We start from the raw sequence: 19,555 nt of genomic DNA, 5'->3' as shown, positions 1-19,555 counted from the left end.
AAAATTTCAAAAACAATTTATCTAATAATGAATAATGATTAACTGAGACAAACTAAAACTACTTTCAAATAATATTTCTTTCTGATCTATATGTTAATTATTATTGTTAACATAATTATATCTGACTGATCGGTTAGATATAAAATTTTGTGCATTTGTTAGATTGTTGATTTTACATTAGAACCCTATTAACAGCTAGGGTCCCTCCTTGGGTTTGGGACTCCAGCTAGTTCCCATTTTGGTCGGTTAATCTTAAGTGTATTTATGTCAATGTAAAATTTTACAGGAATGTAAAAAAGTGATGCTTTATCACCTATGTAATATGCCAGATTTTATTATACATTTGAAAACATAAAAAGAGGGAGTATGTACAAACGAACAACGACTGAAAGTTATTTTTGAAAAATGTTACATTCTTTTGATATTTAACATTTACCAAATTTTTAAATGCAAAATATATCCAGTTTTTCTTCATTAGAATACCTGTCCTCTTCCCTTTTCTCTGGTGTCTTATGACAGTAATTTCTAATTATGTTTAGTGTGTCATTAATCAGATTTAACATAAATTAGATTGAGTTACGATTTTTTTTTTTTTCAGATGGATCAGTACCTAGTATGCCTACTCATTTGTACTCAATTTATTCTTGGGTTCCTTTGAGTCTTTGTTTCAAATTATCAGAGGAAGGTGTCCTGTCTATATCGAAACATGAAGATAGTGCAGTTCCAGAACAATCAACTGTTTACGATTTGTATGGAGTTGTTTGCTATATCAGTGATGAAAAAAAAAATGTAGTTGCCTTAATTGATACGAATAATGGCTCTGATGACAGGCAGTCTTCACAATGGCACATTTTTAATGATTTTAGGTAAGGCTGGTATTTGTTTGATTGATGACATTAAAAACACTGTAATAAACTGGGCATTTAAGTTAATCTTCCCTGGTAGACAAAACATTTATTTTCTTTTGAAAGCTGCACTAAACAGTTAAAACCAGTGGCAGACATTTTTTCTTTTAGTATTAGCTTCAATTTAATCACAGTAATTTAAAAAAAATTGCTACGTTTCTGGCTATACAGGGTTCTATGGTTGGGGGTTCCATAAACTTCATTTATTTTCTATTTATATATTGATATTATGTATTAAATATATATTTCTATCGGGTTCCTTTGGGGACAGATTGGTACTATCATGATATAAACTTATCTGGATGTGTTGGCTGGCTGTTGTCTCTGTTCCTCTGACTTGGCCTAGCTGGTCCACTGATTCAGATATATTATCTTTTTCCAGTACTTTATTCTCCGGTCTACCGCTGTTCTTCCAGGATTTGTACTGCTTACCCTGCCTATTAGTGTTGTCCGATGGCTAACTTAAAAGCTGTGTCCAGATTTCTTTATACCTGCATATATATGAGTTAGCAAATACCAGTTATTAATATTTAGAATATTTATTTAATTAAATAGAGTTTAAAACTAAACAATAAACTTCCTAACCCAGCATTCTCAGTACAAAGCAGTTTATGTTCCCATTTAAGTCCTTAGGTTTTTTTTTGGGGGGGGGGAGGGAGGGAGGATTATAATATGCCTATTCCCCCCCTCCTGTTTTAAAGTAATTTTTAGTATCTTTATTAACATATTTCGATTGCTTTTAAATATATACACAAAATATTGACTGCATTTTTTACTATTTTTACAAATTTCACTTAGAGGGCATTGTCAATTGCATTCCTATATAATTTAATTTTTACTTTCTTATTTCATTACCATTTCTCATTCTTATAGTATGAAAGCCTTTAAGTTTTATCTGTTTTTCTTGAATAAAATATAAAAATAACAAACAAAGGTAATAACACTAAAACAAACATAACTCTTGAGGACTTTTTTGACATACCAAATTATTCCCTGTGATGGTGGATATTATCTCTCAATTTTAAGTATCAACATTATGACCTTATACAATAACAATTAATTGAATATGGTAGCATTTGATATTGTTGAGTCAAGAGGAACCAAACCATATAATTTACTCAATCCTGTGTGGGCTTAAAGAATTGATTTATTTTTTATATTTAATCTACTTTATAATATTCGTTAAAAAATTATTTTTTATAGTTATTAATCATAATGCTATCCAGATTATTTTTTTTTTTTTTGCCATTTTTACTTCTTTTCCAACAGAAATTATCTCATTTAGGATTAAACTGAGTACTGAAGCAGTGTATGTAATGGCTAAAAGTATTGTAATAAAAACCATTGGTAAAAATGAAATTTTAGTTTTAGGAAAATTATCTGGTTGTTGATGAAAAAAAACAAAAACACAAATAGCAGATGAAAATATTTATTAGTTACCAACATTTCTCCCCAGTTTACAGGACCGAGTCCAGAAAGTAGACTGAATATCTGTCCATGTACATGTTTATTCTACTTTCATGACTCAGTCCTAATGAAGGCCTACAAAGTAGACTGAATATCTGTCCATATACATGTTTATTCTACTTTCATGACTCAGTCCTAATGAAGGCCTACAAAGTGGGGCGAAACGTCAACTACTAATAAATAGTTTTTTTGTACCTTTGTTGACCACCACCCAGACCTTGTTCCTACAGTCATCACATGCAGTCAAATGTTAATCTCCAAACCAAATATTCCATTCCATATGATCAAATTCTTCCTTTTAAAAATATATATTGTTAATGTATCAAATGAATTAATATATGTACACGTTTACTTTCTTGTTTGTAGCATTACATCTGTTCCAACACATGAAGCTGTTTGGTTTTCAATGGATTGGAAGTTACCATGCGTGCTGTATTGGAGGCAGAGAACTTTGCCCCGTGACTCTATCCACCCTGTTGCCAATATCAGTCCTGATATATTTCTTACAGGTCCTAAATGTTCATCTGTTCTTCCTCTTGGCTCTCATGAAATCCCCAAAGAAGGTTAGTTTTAATCTTTAAAAAACACATTTCTTGTCTATGGCTATATTATAATTACAATTTAATTCAAGATAAACGTATGTTCTTATATATTTCCATTAAAATTAAACTAGGAAGTTGTGATATTTTCCCTTTCAAGCTGGATTGGTATGATGTTGGTTTCAGCTCACTAAAATCACTTAAATTGTATATAATTTTTAAAAATTTTCTTAATTTAACTTAATCTGTCTAGCTTAAGTTTATCTTTACCTATTTTGTAAATTGATGTATAACTAATTTCATTGTATTTCTTAAGTAGAAGTCAACCTTCATAAATTATACCTTAACCAATTCTTATTATTACAAAATATTAACATCCTGGTCAGTGTTTTATGGTTTTTGAAAAAAATGTTGGCAATTCCTGTATTCTGAACTATACTTCATGAGCTGTAGCAGGCAGGTGTTTATTCAAGTTACTTCCAACTGCCATACTCCATGATGTGACAATTATGATGGAGAAATGCTGGCTTTGGACCTTTATAGTAGACAATTATGGAAAAATGGACCTTGCAATGGAAGGTACGATTTAAAGAAATGAAATCTTCTGTGTACTCATGGCAATGAATAAGTTGACTAGCTAGCAAAGCTCGGTTAAATGTTGTACCACTAGCTTACAAAACAAAAAGATCTATTGTATGTTCTTATTTTAAGGAAAGGATAAATGAACACTGGCCATCTTCTCTGAGCTAAGGGAGTGGTTTGTTTCCACCTAATAAGAGAACATGATCTCTAAAAACTCCATCGGATAGACATTACTGGTTCAGTGACTCACCCTCTATGCAACATAGGTGAAGTAGAGAGGGAGTATATTTTGGCGTGTCTAGGCAATGGAATAGGAACATGTTGAATACTGATGAAAATTAGTTCAAAACAAAAAGCAGCTTAAACTGGGCTGCGAGAGGATAGCATAATAGCTATCACATAATAACCTACTATTAGTGTGGCTTAAGAAAAAAATGAACTATACTCGGGATGGTGCAAGAACTTATATGGGTTGTGGGGAGATTGCACTACCCACGTTTAGTCCTCTTCTGAAAAGTTTTTTGAAAACTGATATATTAATGAATTAACAACATGGAATAAATAACTTCTAATTCTTTCAATGTATCTGTTCATCTTGCTGGTGCAACAATCCATTCCTGAATCTAGGCCTCATCTAATAGGCTCTATTTTATTTGTGCTCCAGCTCTCCAATTTTTGAAGTTCAGTATCTGTCCAGCATTAGCTGGCACTGAATCCAACCATCTTGCTTTTGGCCTTCCAACTCTACGGGTCCAATTTAGAACCTCTGCCATCAGTTTTCGGATCTCAGAGTCATTCATTCTTACTATTTGGCCCCGCAAAAATCATTGCTATACTATCAATAATTTCGCTACATTAACATCTTTTTGTTTTGTAACAAAATAAATTTTTTAATCTCATAAAAATTATTAGTTCCAACATTAAACTCAGAAATTGATACTATAAAAAACAAAAGATGGAACATTTATTTCATCATTTTTATAAGTAAAGAAATTTTCTATATTTATTACTTTGTTTTTTCTTCCTTAGGTATTTTTAGGTTTTTTAAATAATTTCAAATAGCATTGAATTCTACCATATATGTGAGGTCTAATTGAAAAACTCTAATTTCAATAGAACAAATTTTTTAAACTTCCGTTTTTTTTTTGTTTTTTTTTGTAAAGTATTGTTGGGTGGATGCAAGCTTAAAATCTCGTTTAATTGAAATAAAAGTTTTTTTCATGTTCACTATAAAATTTACTTTGTAATTTAGTGACACATTACTTTAAAAAAAAAAATGTTTAAAAATTTTGTTATAACATTAATGTTATATAATGATAGGTTTTCATGTTTACTATAAAATTTGCTGTAGTTGTGAACACGAGTTTGGCAATTTAATCATTCATATACTATATGCGTTTTTTCACTGATTGTTTTTTTTTTTTTTGCTTCAGGTGATATAGTTGCTATGGATGCAGAGTTTGTTACATTAAATCAAGAAGAATCTGAATTGAGGAGTGATGGAAAGTTAGCTACTGTAAAACCATCCCATATGTCAGTGGCTAGAATATCTTGCGTTAGAGGGTAATGTTTTTCCTACCATTTTCATAATCACTTTTTCAATCCAAATTAGATTGAAATATCTGTAAAAATACAATACGGGGGGATTTTAGGTTCAGTACTTAATTAGTATGTTTTTTGATCAGTCTTATAAAAGTTGAGGTGATGTTGATGAGATCATTATTAGTTAACCATTTGAAGATGGTTAGGAGAAAAACCTGGTCACACTTGGTAATGGTTAGTTGTGGCCCAGAAAGATCAGCCAATCAAAGCAACAATTGTTCAAGATTTCTGAGTTTTAGTTAATTTTGTCAGACAATGTCTATCCAATTTAGGGGCAACATAAGAGCATTTTATCTGCATTGATTCCTGGAAACCTCACAGGACAAACATGAAATTATTTGACCAGCCATAGCTACCAAATAATTGGATTAGCTCAGATTACAACTCGAAAACACACCATTAACTTGCCTTTTAGATTTATAATTTAGGGTCCTTATTTCCTCTGAACTAAAATTCGACAATTACGACAGATCTGCTGGCTGCCTATTTCATCATGAAGTACTTTCAATTGGTGTTGGGTAAAAGGGAGGATAGTGCATTCATTGATCACTAGAAATGGCCTTTATAGCGCAAATTCATTTTCAAATTGATCCTTCCTGGCAGTATTCCTTGGACTAATGTTTAAGGAAGATGTTTCCTTAGCACTCTCCCAGTTAATATTTGGAGAATGCCTCTATCTAGATATTTAATCATAAAATCAAGAGCCACCAATCAATCCGGATTGGCTAATTAATTGTCACAGACCTTTTCAGATCTATATTCAACACCTATGGGAGCAGGTAGGTGCCGTAGTTTTGTGAGCAAAGATTTAGTAACAATCAAACATGTTTTTATATTATTGACCCGTTTCATGTTTTATTGAGGGAAAATAAAAGATTCACTCTGAAAATCTGTTGTATTTAACTTATTGTAATTTAACAAAAAAGATAAAAAGTGTTTATCAGAATAAAAGTATGTTTTTTCTCAATAATTCTAGTAGTTTTTTGGGGTGCTGAATCCAAGTTTTAGGTTTTTACCTCTCTAGTTGGTGGTTTTGCAATGAAAATAAAAAATAAATGTTTTCAGTATTTTGGTAATAACTTGAAAACAGCATGTTTTGAGAGAATTAAATTTAAGTAGGCAATGATATTTCCTACTAAATGCCTATATTATAATCCATTATCAACTGATCCGCAACATCACTCGAGTTCACTTAAGAAATGCCAGATTTTGGTTCTTTGTGAAAAACATTTGTAAAATAGTTAGTTTCACTCACATGTTAATGCCATGACTACTTACCTCCCTTAACCTCTCCTCACTCCCCCATCATCTGGACTTAAAATATTTTGAATTCATTGCGCATAATTTTAATATTCTTTCACTTTGTTTTGCAGGCAAGGATCGTTAGAAGGAATGCCATTTATAGATGACTATATTTCTACGCAAGAACAAGTATTTGACTACCTAACTAAGTTTTCTGGTATTAAGCCAGGAGATTTGGATGCAGCTTGTAGTTCCAAGAATTTGACAACCCTGAAGTCTACTTATCTTAAGTTACGCTATTTGATAGATAATGGTGTCAAGTTTGTTGGACATGGTCTAAAGAACGACTTCAGGTAATTAGATTAGTAAACATATCAAGCTCAATGACCTATGCCTATGCCCATGATATAAACAATAAAAAATTAGCTATAAATAAGAATTTTGTGTTATATAATATTTTTATCTTTAAAATGCTCAGATTTTCTACCACTGTGTGTTATTGTTAGTACATTTGTTTTGTAATGTTCGGCTTAATTATTTTTATTCTAATTTTTATAATATAAAATAAAAATTAACCTAATAATAGCTGTACAGAGTAGTCATCAGTCATTACCATAATAACTATTTTCAATCATCAGTGAATTGCATTTTTATTGTCTTAACAAAGTAATAAAATATTTCATAATTAGTTTAAAAATATTAATCATTAATGGCAGTCCTAAAATAAGTGCAGAGTTTTGTAATACAAAAATACAAAGAAAGAAAATAAGAAATATTGACAGCTAATTACTCATAATAATATGGTATTACATTATTGAGAAACATTATCTAAATTCACCAATTTACATTTATCTCCAACTTTTGTACTGATATTTTTACTTTCATGCATTTACACTTATTTTCCTAATTTTTATTGAAGTTTTCCTTCTCTCTAGGGTTATCAACCTGATTGTCCCTCCAGAACAGGTCATTGACACAGTGTATTTGTTTTACTTACCTCATCAAAGAATGGTGTCACTACGGTTCCTGGCTTGGCATTTCATGGGTAAGATATCTGTTGCATTGATCTTTTTAAGATGTAACTGTACATTTAAATTTATTATTACATTTTTTCCAATAATCATCAGTTACAGTTTTACTGTGATAAAAATTGTTCTATTGGCAGATGGAGGAGTGGAGAGATTTGACGGTTACAAAGTGATAGTTATATATTAAAGTAAAAAGTATTATTAATATAAAATTTTTAGCAAAGTATGGTAATAATAGGAAATATATGTAGATATTGAATGATAATATATGTAAGTAATTAATTAATTACTCTGAGGAAAGAGAAATCCTTTATATATTTTATTATCAATTAATTACTTATATATATTATTGTTTAATATCTACTTATATTTCCTATTTTTTCCATACTTTACTATTTTTTTATATTTATAATACTTTTTGCTCTTATGTATAACTGTTGAATCTCCCCATTCCACTATCTGCCACCCTTATTCTTTTAGCTTTCACCCTAAACAAAAGGTGGGTCTTCTGATTTGTTCTTTATTTTCCTTTTTTCTTGACTTTTATGTACTCTGATCTTATTTCCTTAATTTTCTGTATTTTAGTGTGTACCATATTTGTTTTATATTTCTCTTATATCTAATGTTATATTTATTATTACTTTTTCTGTTGGTTTTATGTTTAATACTCATTACTGAATAACTTCATAAATTTTTATTTATACTTATTGCTGTACATATTATTTTTATTTTCTTTAAATTACTCAGTTCATTTTTGTTTAATTTTTCAGTCCCACCTGAGTTTACCTTTTATTTCATGTCATCTTATTCTCTTTTTTTGTGTCTGGTTCTAGCTCTAATGAGGCTCTGCTAAGTGGGGTAATACGTTGGCTCATAATAAATAGTTTATTTACTCTATGAGTTATTTTTACCGCACCCAGACCATCTTCCTTTTATTAATTACTAACGGACAATCAACAAGCTTCCAAAATTTGACTTTAAGTTTTCCTGGATAGCTCCTGTGATCAAAGGCAGAGGCATATAATGACTCAAAATTTAATATTGTTTCTCTTTCTTTTTAAGGTTTAAAAATACAATCAGAAACTCACGATTCCATAGAAGATGCTCGTGCCGCATTAGGATTGTATAAAAAATACCTTGAGCTTGAAGCCCAAGGAATCCTCCAGCCTAGTCTGGAAGAGATGTATTCTGCTGGTAAGGCACTTCATTGGAAAGTTCCTGGTGATAATGAATTATAATGCATCCATTTCAGTACAAAGATATTTATTTTATTGTTAATTATAGTACATAAACTATAATAATAAAAACATTTTGTTTAAGTCTTGTATTTTTTATTACTTTATTATCGACCTTTTACCTGCTATTGTTCCAGAAGTGAAATATAATTAAAAGATGATTTTTTTTTACAAATAAAAACTCGACTAAATAACAACATTTATTATTTGTGGTTGTATGTAGTAAAGTTCCTGGATCTCAAAAAGGCTGTTTTCCCCTTAAATGTCATACTTATATATTTGATTGTTATATTATATTCTCTGCAATTTAAATCCAATATTTGGCTTGAATGATCCATGAAAAGAATGAGAGCACTTCACAGATGCAAGGTAACTATGGATATTAGAAACAATGGCACCCCTAATGGGAGGTTAAATATTAAAACTGAACAGCTCGATTGTCATTTCTTCCAGTGATCAACAAATTTCGGTAGTTCTGCAAAAAGAAGAGACCCGAATCTAAAGAATTAACTCATCAAGATATTAAATTCTCTATGTACCACTTAAGCAGTGTGAGGAGGAAGTCTATAGTCCTCTCTGACTCTGTTGGCCTTCCACTAGTCATCTTCTATCATTCCATTGAATCTCTTTTCTTTGGAAGTCCCTTTTTACTGTATCTTCCCATTCCATTCTCGGTCGTCCTTGCTTTCACTTTACTTTGGCACAATAGGCATAAAGAACATTAAAAGCTGTATAGTCTTTGTTTATAGTGTAGTGAAATATCTGTTATATTATTTGACTGATTAGGTTTACCAATCAGGTATCATGGTATAGCTTAATCAGCTGAGCTCAACATATACTTCAGCCTTAATTGTCCATATAAAAAAAATCGGTACTTGAGCCTTGTAAAGAAACCAATAAATCTATCACAGATATAGAAGTAAGAAAGTAAGTTGCAGGAGGAATGGTTTTAGTTAGAAAAAAGATCTTTGTAGTAAAAAACTTCAACCATGTGCAAAAATACACCAACACCACACTCTTTGGGGTAATGGAATCTATGACTGTACTGCAGGGCTAAACCTAAGAAATTAAAATTAATCTTCAAAAGTAAATCTACTTTGTAATCATCTTATTATTCGTACATATAATTGCTTACAAATATGCAGTCATATAAAAATTAAAGTCAATATGAAATCATTTTTTAAAAGCAATAACAGTTTAACTCTCATTTAACCATTTATTGATTTGAGAGAAAATTTCTACTCTTGCTGCTGTCAACTCTGGAATATCAGTTTCTGCACTGGGATACATATCAGCACAATGTGCTGTTCCTGTGAACAGAGGACAAATAAAATACATTTATGAATCAATGATAGGTTAAATTGTATTTCCATTCAAATTTATAACATGGATTAGAATAATTCAATATTAAATGCTAAAAAAATCAAATGATGTATTCAAGGATCCAATTTGACAATTTGATCAACACTGATACTTCAACTTAAAATAAGGACCAGTTTATTTTGAAGTTAATAACGTTTATGTACTTATTTTCCTCTACCCTAATTTTGAAATAAAGATAAAGAACAGAAGAAAAAACAACAGATTATTATTTGGTTATGGTTAACAACAAATTTAAAGTTCATCAGGTTATGGTGAAAAGTAAACCCGTAACCATGGTAAACTTTTTGCATCTTGATGTAAGAAATTTAACAAAAATAAACATTCTCAATAAATCTGCTGTAAAGAGCGTTCCTTAATTTTTATTTTCATTTCAAAATGCACTTGACTATACATTTTTAGTCTTATACGCATTTACTACTTTTAAGGAAAGGTAGGAAGTGAGTTCTTGCAGACCGATGTCAGGCTCCACTCGAAGATGAGAAGGGGAGGGGAGAGCTACTCAGGGGATTACACAGAGATAGCACTATCGAGGAAATTAAAAATTGCCGAGAAGAATTGGCTCATTCAGTGCCAAGCTTCTACAATGTGTCCTCATTCATATAGATCTCAATTATAACAGCCTCTGCATTTGTTCACTAATGTATAGACTTATTATCTCTTGTAGATCATAGCAAAAGCATGCTAAAGAACATTCCTTGAATATCAACATAATCAATATTAAAGCATAAGCACTTTGGGAACAGGTAATAAAGCAGTAAATAAAACAAATTCCGAGCTGAGCAGCATAAAAATCTGTTTAAAAAAAAAATCATATATTTCATCTCTCGTGTAAGTTGAGCGAAATTAAAAAAGTAAACTGATTCCTACATTTTTCCGTTTAGTAAATTCATACAAAACATGCATAAATATTGTTTTATATGAATATTTATTTTAATTATTCATTTGTTTAGCTTAATTAAAGCAATTAATATATTATTTTATTGATAATGGAATAGTGGCGCTGTTTAATTTTAAATATTTTGTTAATTACGTTTAAGGGATTTTACAGAATTTATAGATCAAAAGATATACAGATATATAGATCAATATAGTTTTCAATTGTTGATAAGTTCTAGGTAACTAACAGCGATTTTAATGGATTTTTATGCTCCTTTAAATGGTGTTATTGTACATTTTGATGGAAACCTACAATATCCTACCAAATACAAGCATAATCATTTGGTTTAGTATCAAATATAATGGGAGGGATTTCTGTTGCTTTACCAAAAATTAGGAAAAATTAAGGCATTTTCGTTTTTGAATTAACCAATTGTAGGCATTGATCTAAAATATTTGTTATAATTCTTGAACTTAATTTTTCCAAACAAGTTCCATAAAAATGCTATTTCTAATTATTACTATGCTGCATTGTCTGCATAAATCCATCAACTATTCTTTCACATTTCCGTTTTTCAAATTCAGAATTCCCTAGTGGTGGAGCTCTGCTCCAATAAGAAAAAATCTTCTGGGTTTGTTTTGGAATTAGCACTAATTTTTAGATGTTCCTAATCACTTTTATAAGCCAAGTGTTGGAAAATATAATTGTTTCCTGTCACTTCTTTTTTTACATTATTAAATCCCTCTTATTCTTTAGTGTTTTTTAGCAGGTGTTATAACTTCATCACATTGTATTCCTTTTTATAGTTTTATCATTTGTGCTCAAGAATGTATCGTAAAAACATTTTTGTCTACTTAACACTAATTTTCAATTTACACCATAAATCCCCTGAAGCAGTCCCCACTCGGAGATCCGAATGGGGGACTAGTTTACCTCTGGATAATGAGCGTTTTACCTCAGTAGGATCCATGATTGTTTTGTGAACTATAGAATATGTGAGTGGGGCATTCAATCCTACGTCACACCCTCCAGCACGCCTGGGGGGCCGTTCTCATTGTTGGATCAGCGAGTCCATTGGACTAAATAATAATAATTAAGGCCTAACGAACCCGAAGGTTCGATGCCGATACCACTAAACGCTCTCTGCATACTCCCTTCCAGTGATGCCCCTCCAAACCAAATTCTACTAAATCAGTTTAATGCAATCCTCCCGTCTACGTTTCAGTCTACCCCTTGGACTTTTACCCGTCGATTCAGTGTCTATTAACATTTTAGGGATCCGCTCATTAATAAGCCCTAGAACTTTACATGCCCATCTTATACACCGCAATGCTATAATTTGAATTATATTTACCAGGTGTAGGTCCCTTAATTCAGCGTTATGTAATCTTCTAAATTCTCCCATTAATTCATCCTTTTTTGGTCTGAATATATAGTGTAATACTTTATTTTTGAATACCTTAAGGTGTAGTTCATCCCTTAGTGTAAGAGGCCACGTCTCACATCCAGTGGGAAGGATAATAGTTTTGTAAATTCTAATTTTTAAGTTTTTCGATAGAAGATGTGAGCTAAGCAGTTTCGAAATTGAAAAATAACAAGCATTTCCCGATTTCAACCTAGCTTTTATTTCCTCATCAATTTTTTTTCTTCTAGTTACCGTAGAACCTAAATACTTAAACCTGTCTACCTTTTCAAATGAATTTTCTTTTATATCTACATCGCCAAAATTGCTCGTGTTTCTACTGTGACGTAGGATTGATGTTGAATGGATCCCATTGGACTTTGCTGAGAGAAATTATTATTATTATTACAGATTTTATTATATTTACAGGACCCATCGATTTGATGGATTTCAAACTTCGAAAAGAAATATCCAATTAATCCAAAGAACTTATGTATACAATTATTTTTTCCTCAGCTTCCTATTTTTAAATAAGTTTTACTTATTTGTATATCATTACTGACCAGACCACCCGACTATCTTCTCTTTATATCTTATATGTTTGTGTACCATAACTGAACAGACCCCCAACCATCTTCTCTTTATATCTTATATGTTTGTGTATCATTATTTTATCATTATGTTATTTTATTTATTTATTTTTCATACAGATAGTCTGATTATGTTCATCTTGTCTATTCTTTGTTTGTATATATTTTAAGAGAGTTTTTTGTTTCATTTATTTATTTTATTTTTTGTTTTTACTTATTTATTTTATTTTTTATTTTAGTATATATGAGATCATTCATCAATATTACCTATTGCCCATAACTGTGTGGCAGATTGTAATATCTATCAATAAATAAATCTATCAAAAGGCAATTTGTAATAAAGTTAAAAATCATTTAGGTCAAATTAGTCTATGTATAGTTTAGTAAAAAGTGAGATAATAATTAGTAATAAGTGAAGTACAGCAGTTGAGAAGATGATACTGATGAAGAAAGGATAATTTCAAGTATCGAGTATATTGAACTTTTTAGTTACCAAACAATTATATATAACATTACTATACAAATAAACCTAATTAGAACTTCTAAATTTGAAAATAAATTATTTCTAATTTCATTTTCATATATTTTTTTAATATTATTTTTACTTAAACAAACGTGTCTTAGTCCAAGTTAATGATCGTTTAATTCATTCATTATATATAAAGCCAAAAAATTTAATATAAATTATAATATTAAAAACAACAATATTTAATCAATCATTGCAAGGCTTCATCAGGGCTTAAAAAAGATACAAATACGTGACATAGTTACAAAAAAAACATAAGTGGAACATAACAGGGGTATACAATGAAAAGTAAAATATAACAAGAAAAATTAAAGGTTGTAAACCGTAAATGAAAAGGGTAATAGAGAGATGAAAAAAGAAAATAATAAATTCAAATGATGAGACAGAATTCATACCTCTTTTGACGGAAGTCTATGACAGACTGAGCCGTTTGTATTGGGAGGAGTGGGGATGCCACACCACAATAACAGAAATAATTTTAAAGTAAACATTGTAAAAAAAAATATTTAAATTAGGTAAACAATAAATAGTAATATACATAATAGAGGGGGAGAAGAGATATTTATTAAAAAACAAAACAAATAAAAAACAGAAAAAATAGAGTATTATAAAATAATGAATAAAGTATAAAATAATGGGATACAATATGTGTAAGTGATTAAGAAAGACAATATACCAAATGAGTGGGATACAGAGAAGTATAAATTATAATAAAGTAATTAATATAAGTACACTTAAGAAGGTAACAGATGAATATAAATTAAGAGATAAGATACATGAATAGAAATGAAACAGGAAGGATAGTAAATATAAAAATAATTAAATAAATGGTGAGAATTTAGAGAAACAAGAATAAAAGATATGACAAGAAAGTGGGCTTAAGAAATAAAGAAAAAAGTAAAAAGAAGTATTATGAGGGTTTTATTATGTTCAAAATGTGTCGATATGTAAGGGAGATGCAGTCTTTATCAACTTTATGATTGACGGAATTCTCAGTTAAATTTATGTAAATGGACTCCGAGATGAGACGTTTGGTGTGGTTGGAGACAGTGGCAAGAATGGAAGGATTGTCGAAATTAAAAGTATGATTTAGGTTTAATGTGTGTTCTGATAATTTAAATGCACTCCACTGTGGTTATGGACAAATCTGAGTACGTTGACAAAATTAACATCCTTCTGTCTGACACAACTACTTACTGACCTACCACTCGAGACCCTACTCGCTATCTTTCAATTTGGAAAAAAGATTTGTTTTGGGACTTCAAGCCAAGATGTAGGGTGGTTATAATGGATCTTAAGGATTTTTGAATTTTATCAGAAAGAATGGGGATATATTATTCATAGGGGGATTTATATTCATGTATCTTATCTCTTAATTTATATTCATCTGTTACCTTCTTAAGTGTACTTATATTAATTACTTTATTATAATTTATACTTCTCTGTATCCCCACTCATTTGGTATATTGTCTAACTAAAAAGTTCAATATACTCGATACTTGAAATATTATCCTTTCTTCATCAGTGTCATCTTCTCAACTGCTGTACTTCACTTATTACTAATTATTATCTCACTTTTTACTAAACTATACATAGACTAATTTGAGCTAAATGATTTTTAACTTTATTACAAATTGTACAAATAGAAAGTACCATTAAGACTAACATAAGCTTTACAGGTCCATTATCCAAAAGAAACAGATTTAAAAATAATAAATTTAAGAAATATTGTTGGTATAATGCTCAAACCCATTATAATTTTTTTTTATCATTTAAATTCTATACATTTCAATTTCTAATTCACTCTTACAGTTCTAAGTTTATATATTTTAATATCTACATCTAACACTAGGTTTATGGACATTTCTTATATACCTATTTCTACAGCACCCGTCAAATTGAATGATAAATGAAAATACCCATTTACTTTAGAAATTGATTTATCCAAATTAAGTATGAATTGAACAATATATTGGATCTTTACGTTTACTTTTTTCATCTCTTAATTTGTACTTTCTTTAATATTTCTTCTCTTATCCATCTGTTACTATTACCCTTTTCATTTACTGTTTACAACCTTTAATTTTTCTTGTTATATTTTACTTTTCATTGTATACCCCTGTTATGTTCCACTTACCTTTTTTTTCTTTTTTTTTTGTAACTATGTCAAGTGTTTGTATCTTTTTTAGCCCTGCAATGTGGGGGGAAACATTGGCTCAATAAAAATAGTATAATTATTTACTATTTGAGTTTTTTTGACCACACCCGGACCATATTCCATTCATCTATACACACAGTCAATCATCAATAATCTTCCAATTTATAATGCTTATTTTATATTTAGAACATTCAATCTTACCTTTGATAAGAATTGCAGGTGTGCTTGGATTTTTCGATTTAGTTATTCCTAGAGCATGCCAAGGATCAATGCTTCCATGAACAAACATTACCCTCGTGGCACGAATTTGCAATTCACCATACATATTATTCGTTCTACTTATTGCATGATATAAAAGATTTTCGTCGAATCTAAATAAGAACAGATAGAGGAGCTCTATTAGACAAAAGAAAGGTTACCTATCTTATATATAAAACAAGATTAGTTTGGAGTATTATGGTGCACTTCAAATATATTTTGTAACTATGAAAATTTTCTGAGTAGGTCCTCCAAAGTAATTTTTTACCTTTCGTATATGTCCTTCTGAAGAACTTCTTTTAATTTTTATAAATTTTACTACAGTATCAATTTAAATAGAAAATCCTATCTTTCGACATATCTTATCAATGAAAACAAGCATTTACGATTTAATTTATCTCACATCCACAAAATGGTTTACAGCAAATTTTTCTCCAAGATTATTTAAAAAAATAAACTAAAACAGATATTCAATCTTGGTATAACTTATTTTTTCTCTGAATGTTAACTAAACACCATAAGTTTTTGTCTATTGTTTTTAGTAACTCCTAAGTTGACATAGGAAGCCAGAAATTGTTAAGTTGAAGATGGTAATGAAGTTACTCTTTTTTTAAAAAAAAAATCTTGACAAAATGACTCTACAAATAAGAAAAATTAAAAAGAAAGTCAAATGATAAAATGAAACTAAATACAAAAAAACAAAAACCAATGGAAGGAATTTATTTACACAATGGACAGCCTAATATGTCAAACTTTTAATAAAGGTGGAAATAAGTTTCAATGTGTCATATCCAACAAATTAAAAAAAAAAATCACGTTATCTTATATCTAGTGTATTTAAAAATTATAAAAAGAATGAAAGAAAAATAAATATTACTTCTTTCCGTAAATATCAGAACATTGTTTCAGAAAGAACTCTAAAGGAAAATTTGGCCCAAATAATTCACTTGAAGAAGTTGACGTCTGATAAAATCCAAATTCAATACAAGTTTGATAAGTCCACTGCCTGCCTAAAAAATTAAAACTGGATTAATAAATGATTAATTCATCAAAATATCACATATTAAAAAACTGATCAATGGTTATGTTGTCAGTTATTTTAAATGTTTTATTTTTTTAAAAATAAAATAAAGACTAATGTACACTTCCTACCATACAGTCTTCAAAGGGTAGACAATAACAAATAAAAAGGTGTAGTTAACTGGAGGAGTAGTACATATACTATACTATAAGAGCTATATAAAGAGCATTCTAGAGACAAACCCCTCCCAAAAAATTCAACAAAACCCAAAATCTGTCTCAAAATGCTTCCGTATAAGTATCACACTTACTCTTGGGTATATACCTTTCATTTAATAGTGATCCTCAAATAACCCAATTTTCAACAAAAATTCATCAAGGAATAAACAGACAACCAGCTGAAAGGGACAGTTAAGGGTCTAGGAAAAACAAATAACCCACACTTTCCTGTCTTCATTTTACTCTTGCTTAGCATTATTCCAAAGTTTGTACGAGTTAGTTGTATTGTACAGTTATTAGTTATTATTAGGAGTGATGATACTAAACCCTCAACTAACACCTAACAATATCCTATTACCCAAAGAAACTGAGATAAAACACTTGGGAGTTATGATGAATAGGACTGACCTGGAAATCATATGTGACAACTTTGAAAAAAAAGACTGAATCACTGACTTTCTTTATTTCGAAGACTACATCATAAAAATAAATTATCACTCACAAACTAACTTAAATGGATTTGGACTTTTGCCACTCAGGTGTGGGACTCCTGCAAAAAATCCCACCTTCAGACCATTCGGATCTTTCAATCCAAAGTCCTCCGATACATCACTCAAGTCCCTTTTACATCACAAACAAATCGTCATACAAGAATCTGGACATGCCATTCCCGACTGACATAATAAAAATATTTCATAACTCACTTGCCGGACACCCCAACCTACTGGTACAAACATTACTGATTGGCACACTACCACAAAATCTGACAAGAAGGCTGAAATGCCTGGAGCAGAAATGTGCTATATTAGGTGGATGTACTATGACAGGAGTGTCTTCATTGGACGGTTTCTCCACTCATGCATTCCTACTAATTCCATGAGGAGGTTTTCAAATGAATTACAAATTTATACTAGATGTCAAAAGGCATATGTAAAATTACAAAATAAAGAATAATATTTCATTGATCTCAATTTTGCATTCAGTATATTTTAGAGTTTAATAATAAGTACAGAAAATCCTTTTTTGGAACTGGAAAACATCAGAGCCTTCGTTAAAAAACCTAAAAAGCATCAAAGACATGTTTTGTTGTAATGTACATATATATTATAAATATATATCTGGTTGGAACAGCATAACAGTCATACAATTATGTATAGTTTCATCGCCTTTGACAGTTTTCTTTTTTACTTCATAATCCATATGAATATGGGCAGACTCTCACAGCAACATTCATGATTTTGATTACGCACTCTGGATTACACCTATAATTTTTTTTTCAATAAGAACTGAAGGATGGAACAGAGTGGAGTAACAAATATGTGTAACACCTGTTACAAGCTACGATGTATATGTCATTCCTTGCCAGAGTAACAATTTATCCTTGCATATTCGGGCATAATTCCAGAGAGAGCCGATAGGAGGATTTCTCTTGACTATGCCGAAAATCAGACACAAAAGTTGTTTATTACAGATAAAATGAACAATAAGCAATCATTGTTGCAACATTACTTATCTATCAGAACAGAATGTGATTGTGACGAGAATAAAATACCTGCATCTGTAGGATCATCACTCCACTTAGTATTCCTCATCACTTTGAGCATTTCATCATACTTATAGTCTAGGCATGTTTGGTTAGTTAGTTTCAACATCATGCTATTTACAGCAGCGTACCTGTAATGTTTCAAATCTCTGTCTTAGTTTCTGAAAGGCCATTTAAATTTTAAATAAAGAATCGGTAAAATAGAAGGCAGTATAAAAAAAAATTATTGGTAAAACATATTTACCTTTCTAGAGGACTGCCAGCAGAAGAGTTTGTCATTATTTCACAAATATTATCAATAGTAATTTTAGCAGTTGGAGAATTTGTTATTCTGTTGTCTTTATTATATTGGACAATTTCAGCAAAGTTATCAGCTAAGGTTTCAGCTAAATTAGAAACATCATTTTTTTTTGTGATATCCAAAGGCGCACATAACCTACAATGAAAAAAAAACAACTGAAATTTAAGCAATATTTATGACATCATCAATGCTGTTGACATTTGGTCTGATTTTAATTTAATATCACATATAATAAAAAAAAATAATTCCACATTAAAAACATTATTTTCTGCCTTTGTTACTTACATACAATGGAGCATACAAACCATTTTATTGATGAATGTCTCATCTTATATTAGGATAAGTGGAAGTACTATAATACCAAGAATGAGTAAAATCATGTTCATTAACATAAAAAGATAAAATATAAAATATAAATACGGATTTACAATGAGAAAATCTGCTTGTCTATGTGTTATTATTTTAAATATATTTTTCAGTTTTGTAAATAAAGTATATGTATATAAGCAATAAATAATTATATTTTAAAATTTATAACTTTCGTCATTTCTTTAATTAAATGTTAAAAAATAAATATACTAATAACTTATAAAACTTAATAAGCAAGCAATTAGAAATTAACAGACCGATCACTGGATTAAAATAAATAATAAATATCAAAATTAATTTTTGGATTCT

General features: G+C 29.9%; 2 protein-coding genes across 5 annotated transcripts in view; one reads left to right on the top strand and one right to left on the bottom strand.

The window, feature by feature from the left end:
- Positions 1-9,067, top strand: part of PAN2 (PAN2-PAN3 deadenylation complex catalytic subunit PAN2) — a 35,164-nt gene extending 26,097 nt beyond the window's left edge. The window contains exons 15-20 of the mRNA XM_014415930.3: positions 599-866; positions 2,739-2,935; positions 4,927-5,056; positions 6,469-6,690; positions 7,273-7,382; positions 8,428-9,067. Of these exons, the coding sequence (XP_014271416.1) occupies positions 599-866; positions 2,739-2,935; positions 4,927-5,056; positions 6,469-6,690; positions 7,273-7,382; positions 8,428-8,603 (1,103 nt within the window). The 3' untranslated portion in view covers positions 8,604-9,067. The remainder of the gene's footprint in view (positions 1-598; positions 867-2,738; positions 2,936-4,926; positions 5,057-6,468; positions 6,691-7,272; positions 7,383-8,427) is intronic.
- Positions 9,068-9,691: 624 nt separating this feature from the next.
- LOC106677800 (putative serine protease K12H4.7) overlaps positions 9,692-19,555 on the bottom strand; it is an 18,728-nt gene continuing 8,864 nt past the window's right edge. For all 4 annotated transcript variants that reach the window (XM_067050613.1, XM_014415933.3, XM_014415931.3 and 1 more), the window contains exons 6-10: positions 18,821-19,012; positions 18,586-18,707; positions 16,672-16,804; positions 15,738-15,907; positions 9,692-9,910 (exon numbers count right to left, since the gene is read on the bottom strand). In XM_067050613.1, the coding sequence (XP_066906714.1) occupies positions 9,798-9,910; positions 15,738-15,907; positions 16,672-16,804; positions 18,586-18,707; positions 18,821-19,012 (730 nt within the window). In that variant the 3' untranslated portion in view covers positions 9,692-9,797. The remainder of the gene's footprint in view (positions 9,911-15,737; positions 15,908-16,671; positions 16,805-18,585; positions 18,708-18,820; positions 19,013-19,555) is intronic.

The sequence above is a fragment of the Halyomorpha halys genome, unplaced genomic scaffold (genome assembly GCF_000696795.3).
Source record: "Halyomorpha halys isolate HHAL.00 unplaced genomic scaffold, Hhal_1.1 Scaffold108.1, whole genome shotgun sequence".
Lineage (NCBI taxonomy): Eukaryota > Metazoa > Arthropoda > Insecta > Hemiptera > Pentatomidae > Halyomorpha > Halyomorpha halys.
This window is presented reverse-complemented; position numbering and strand designations above follow the sequence as displayed.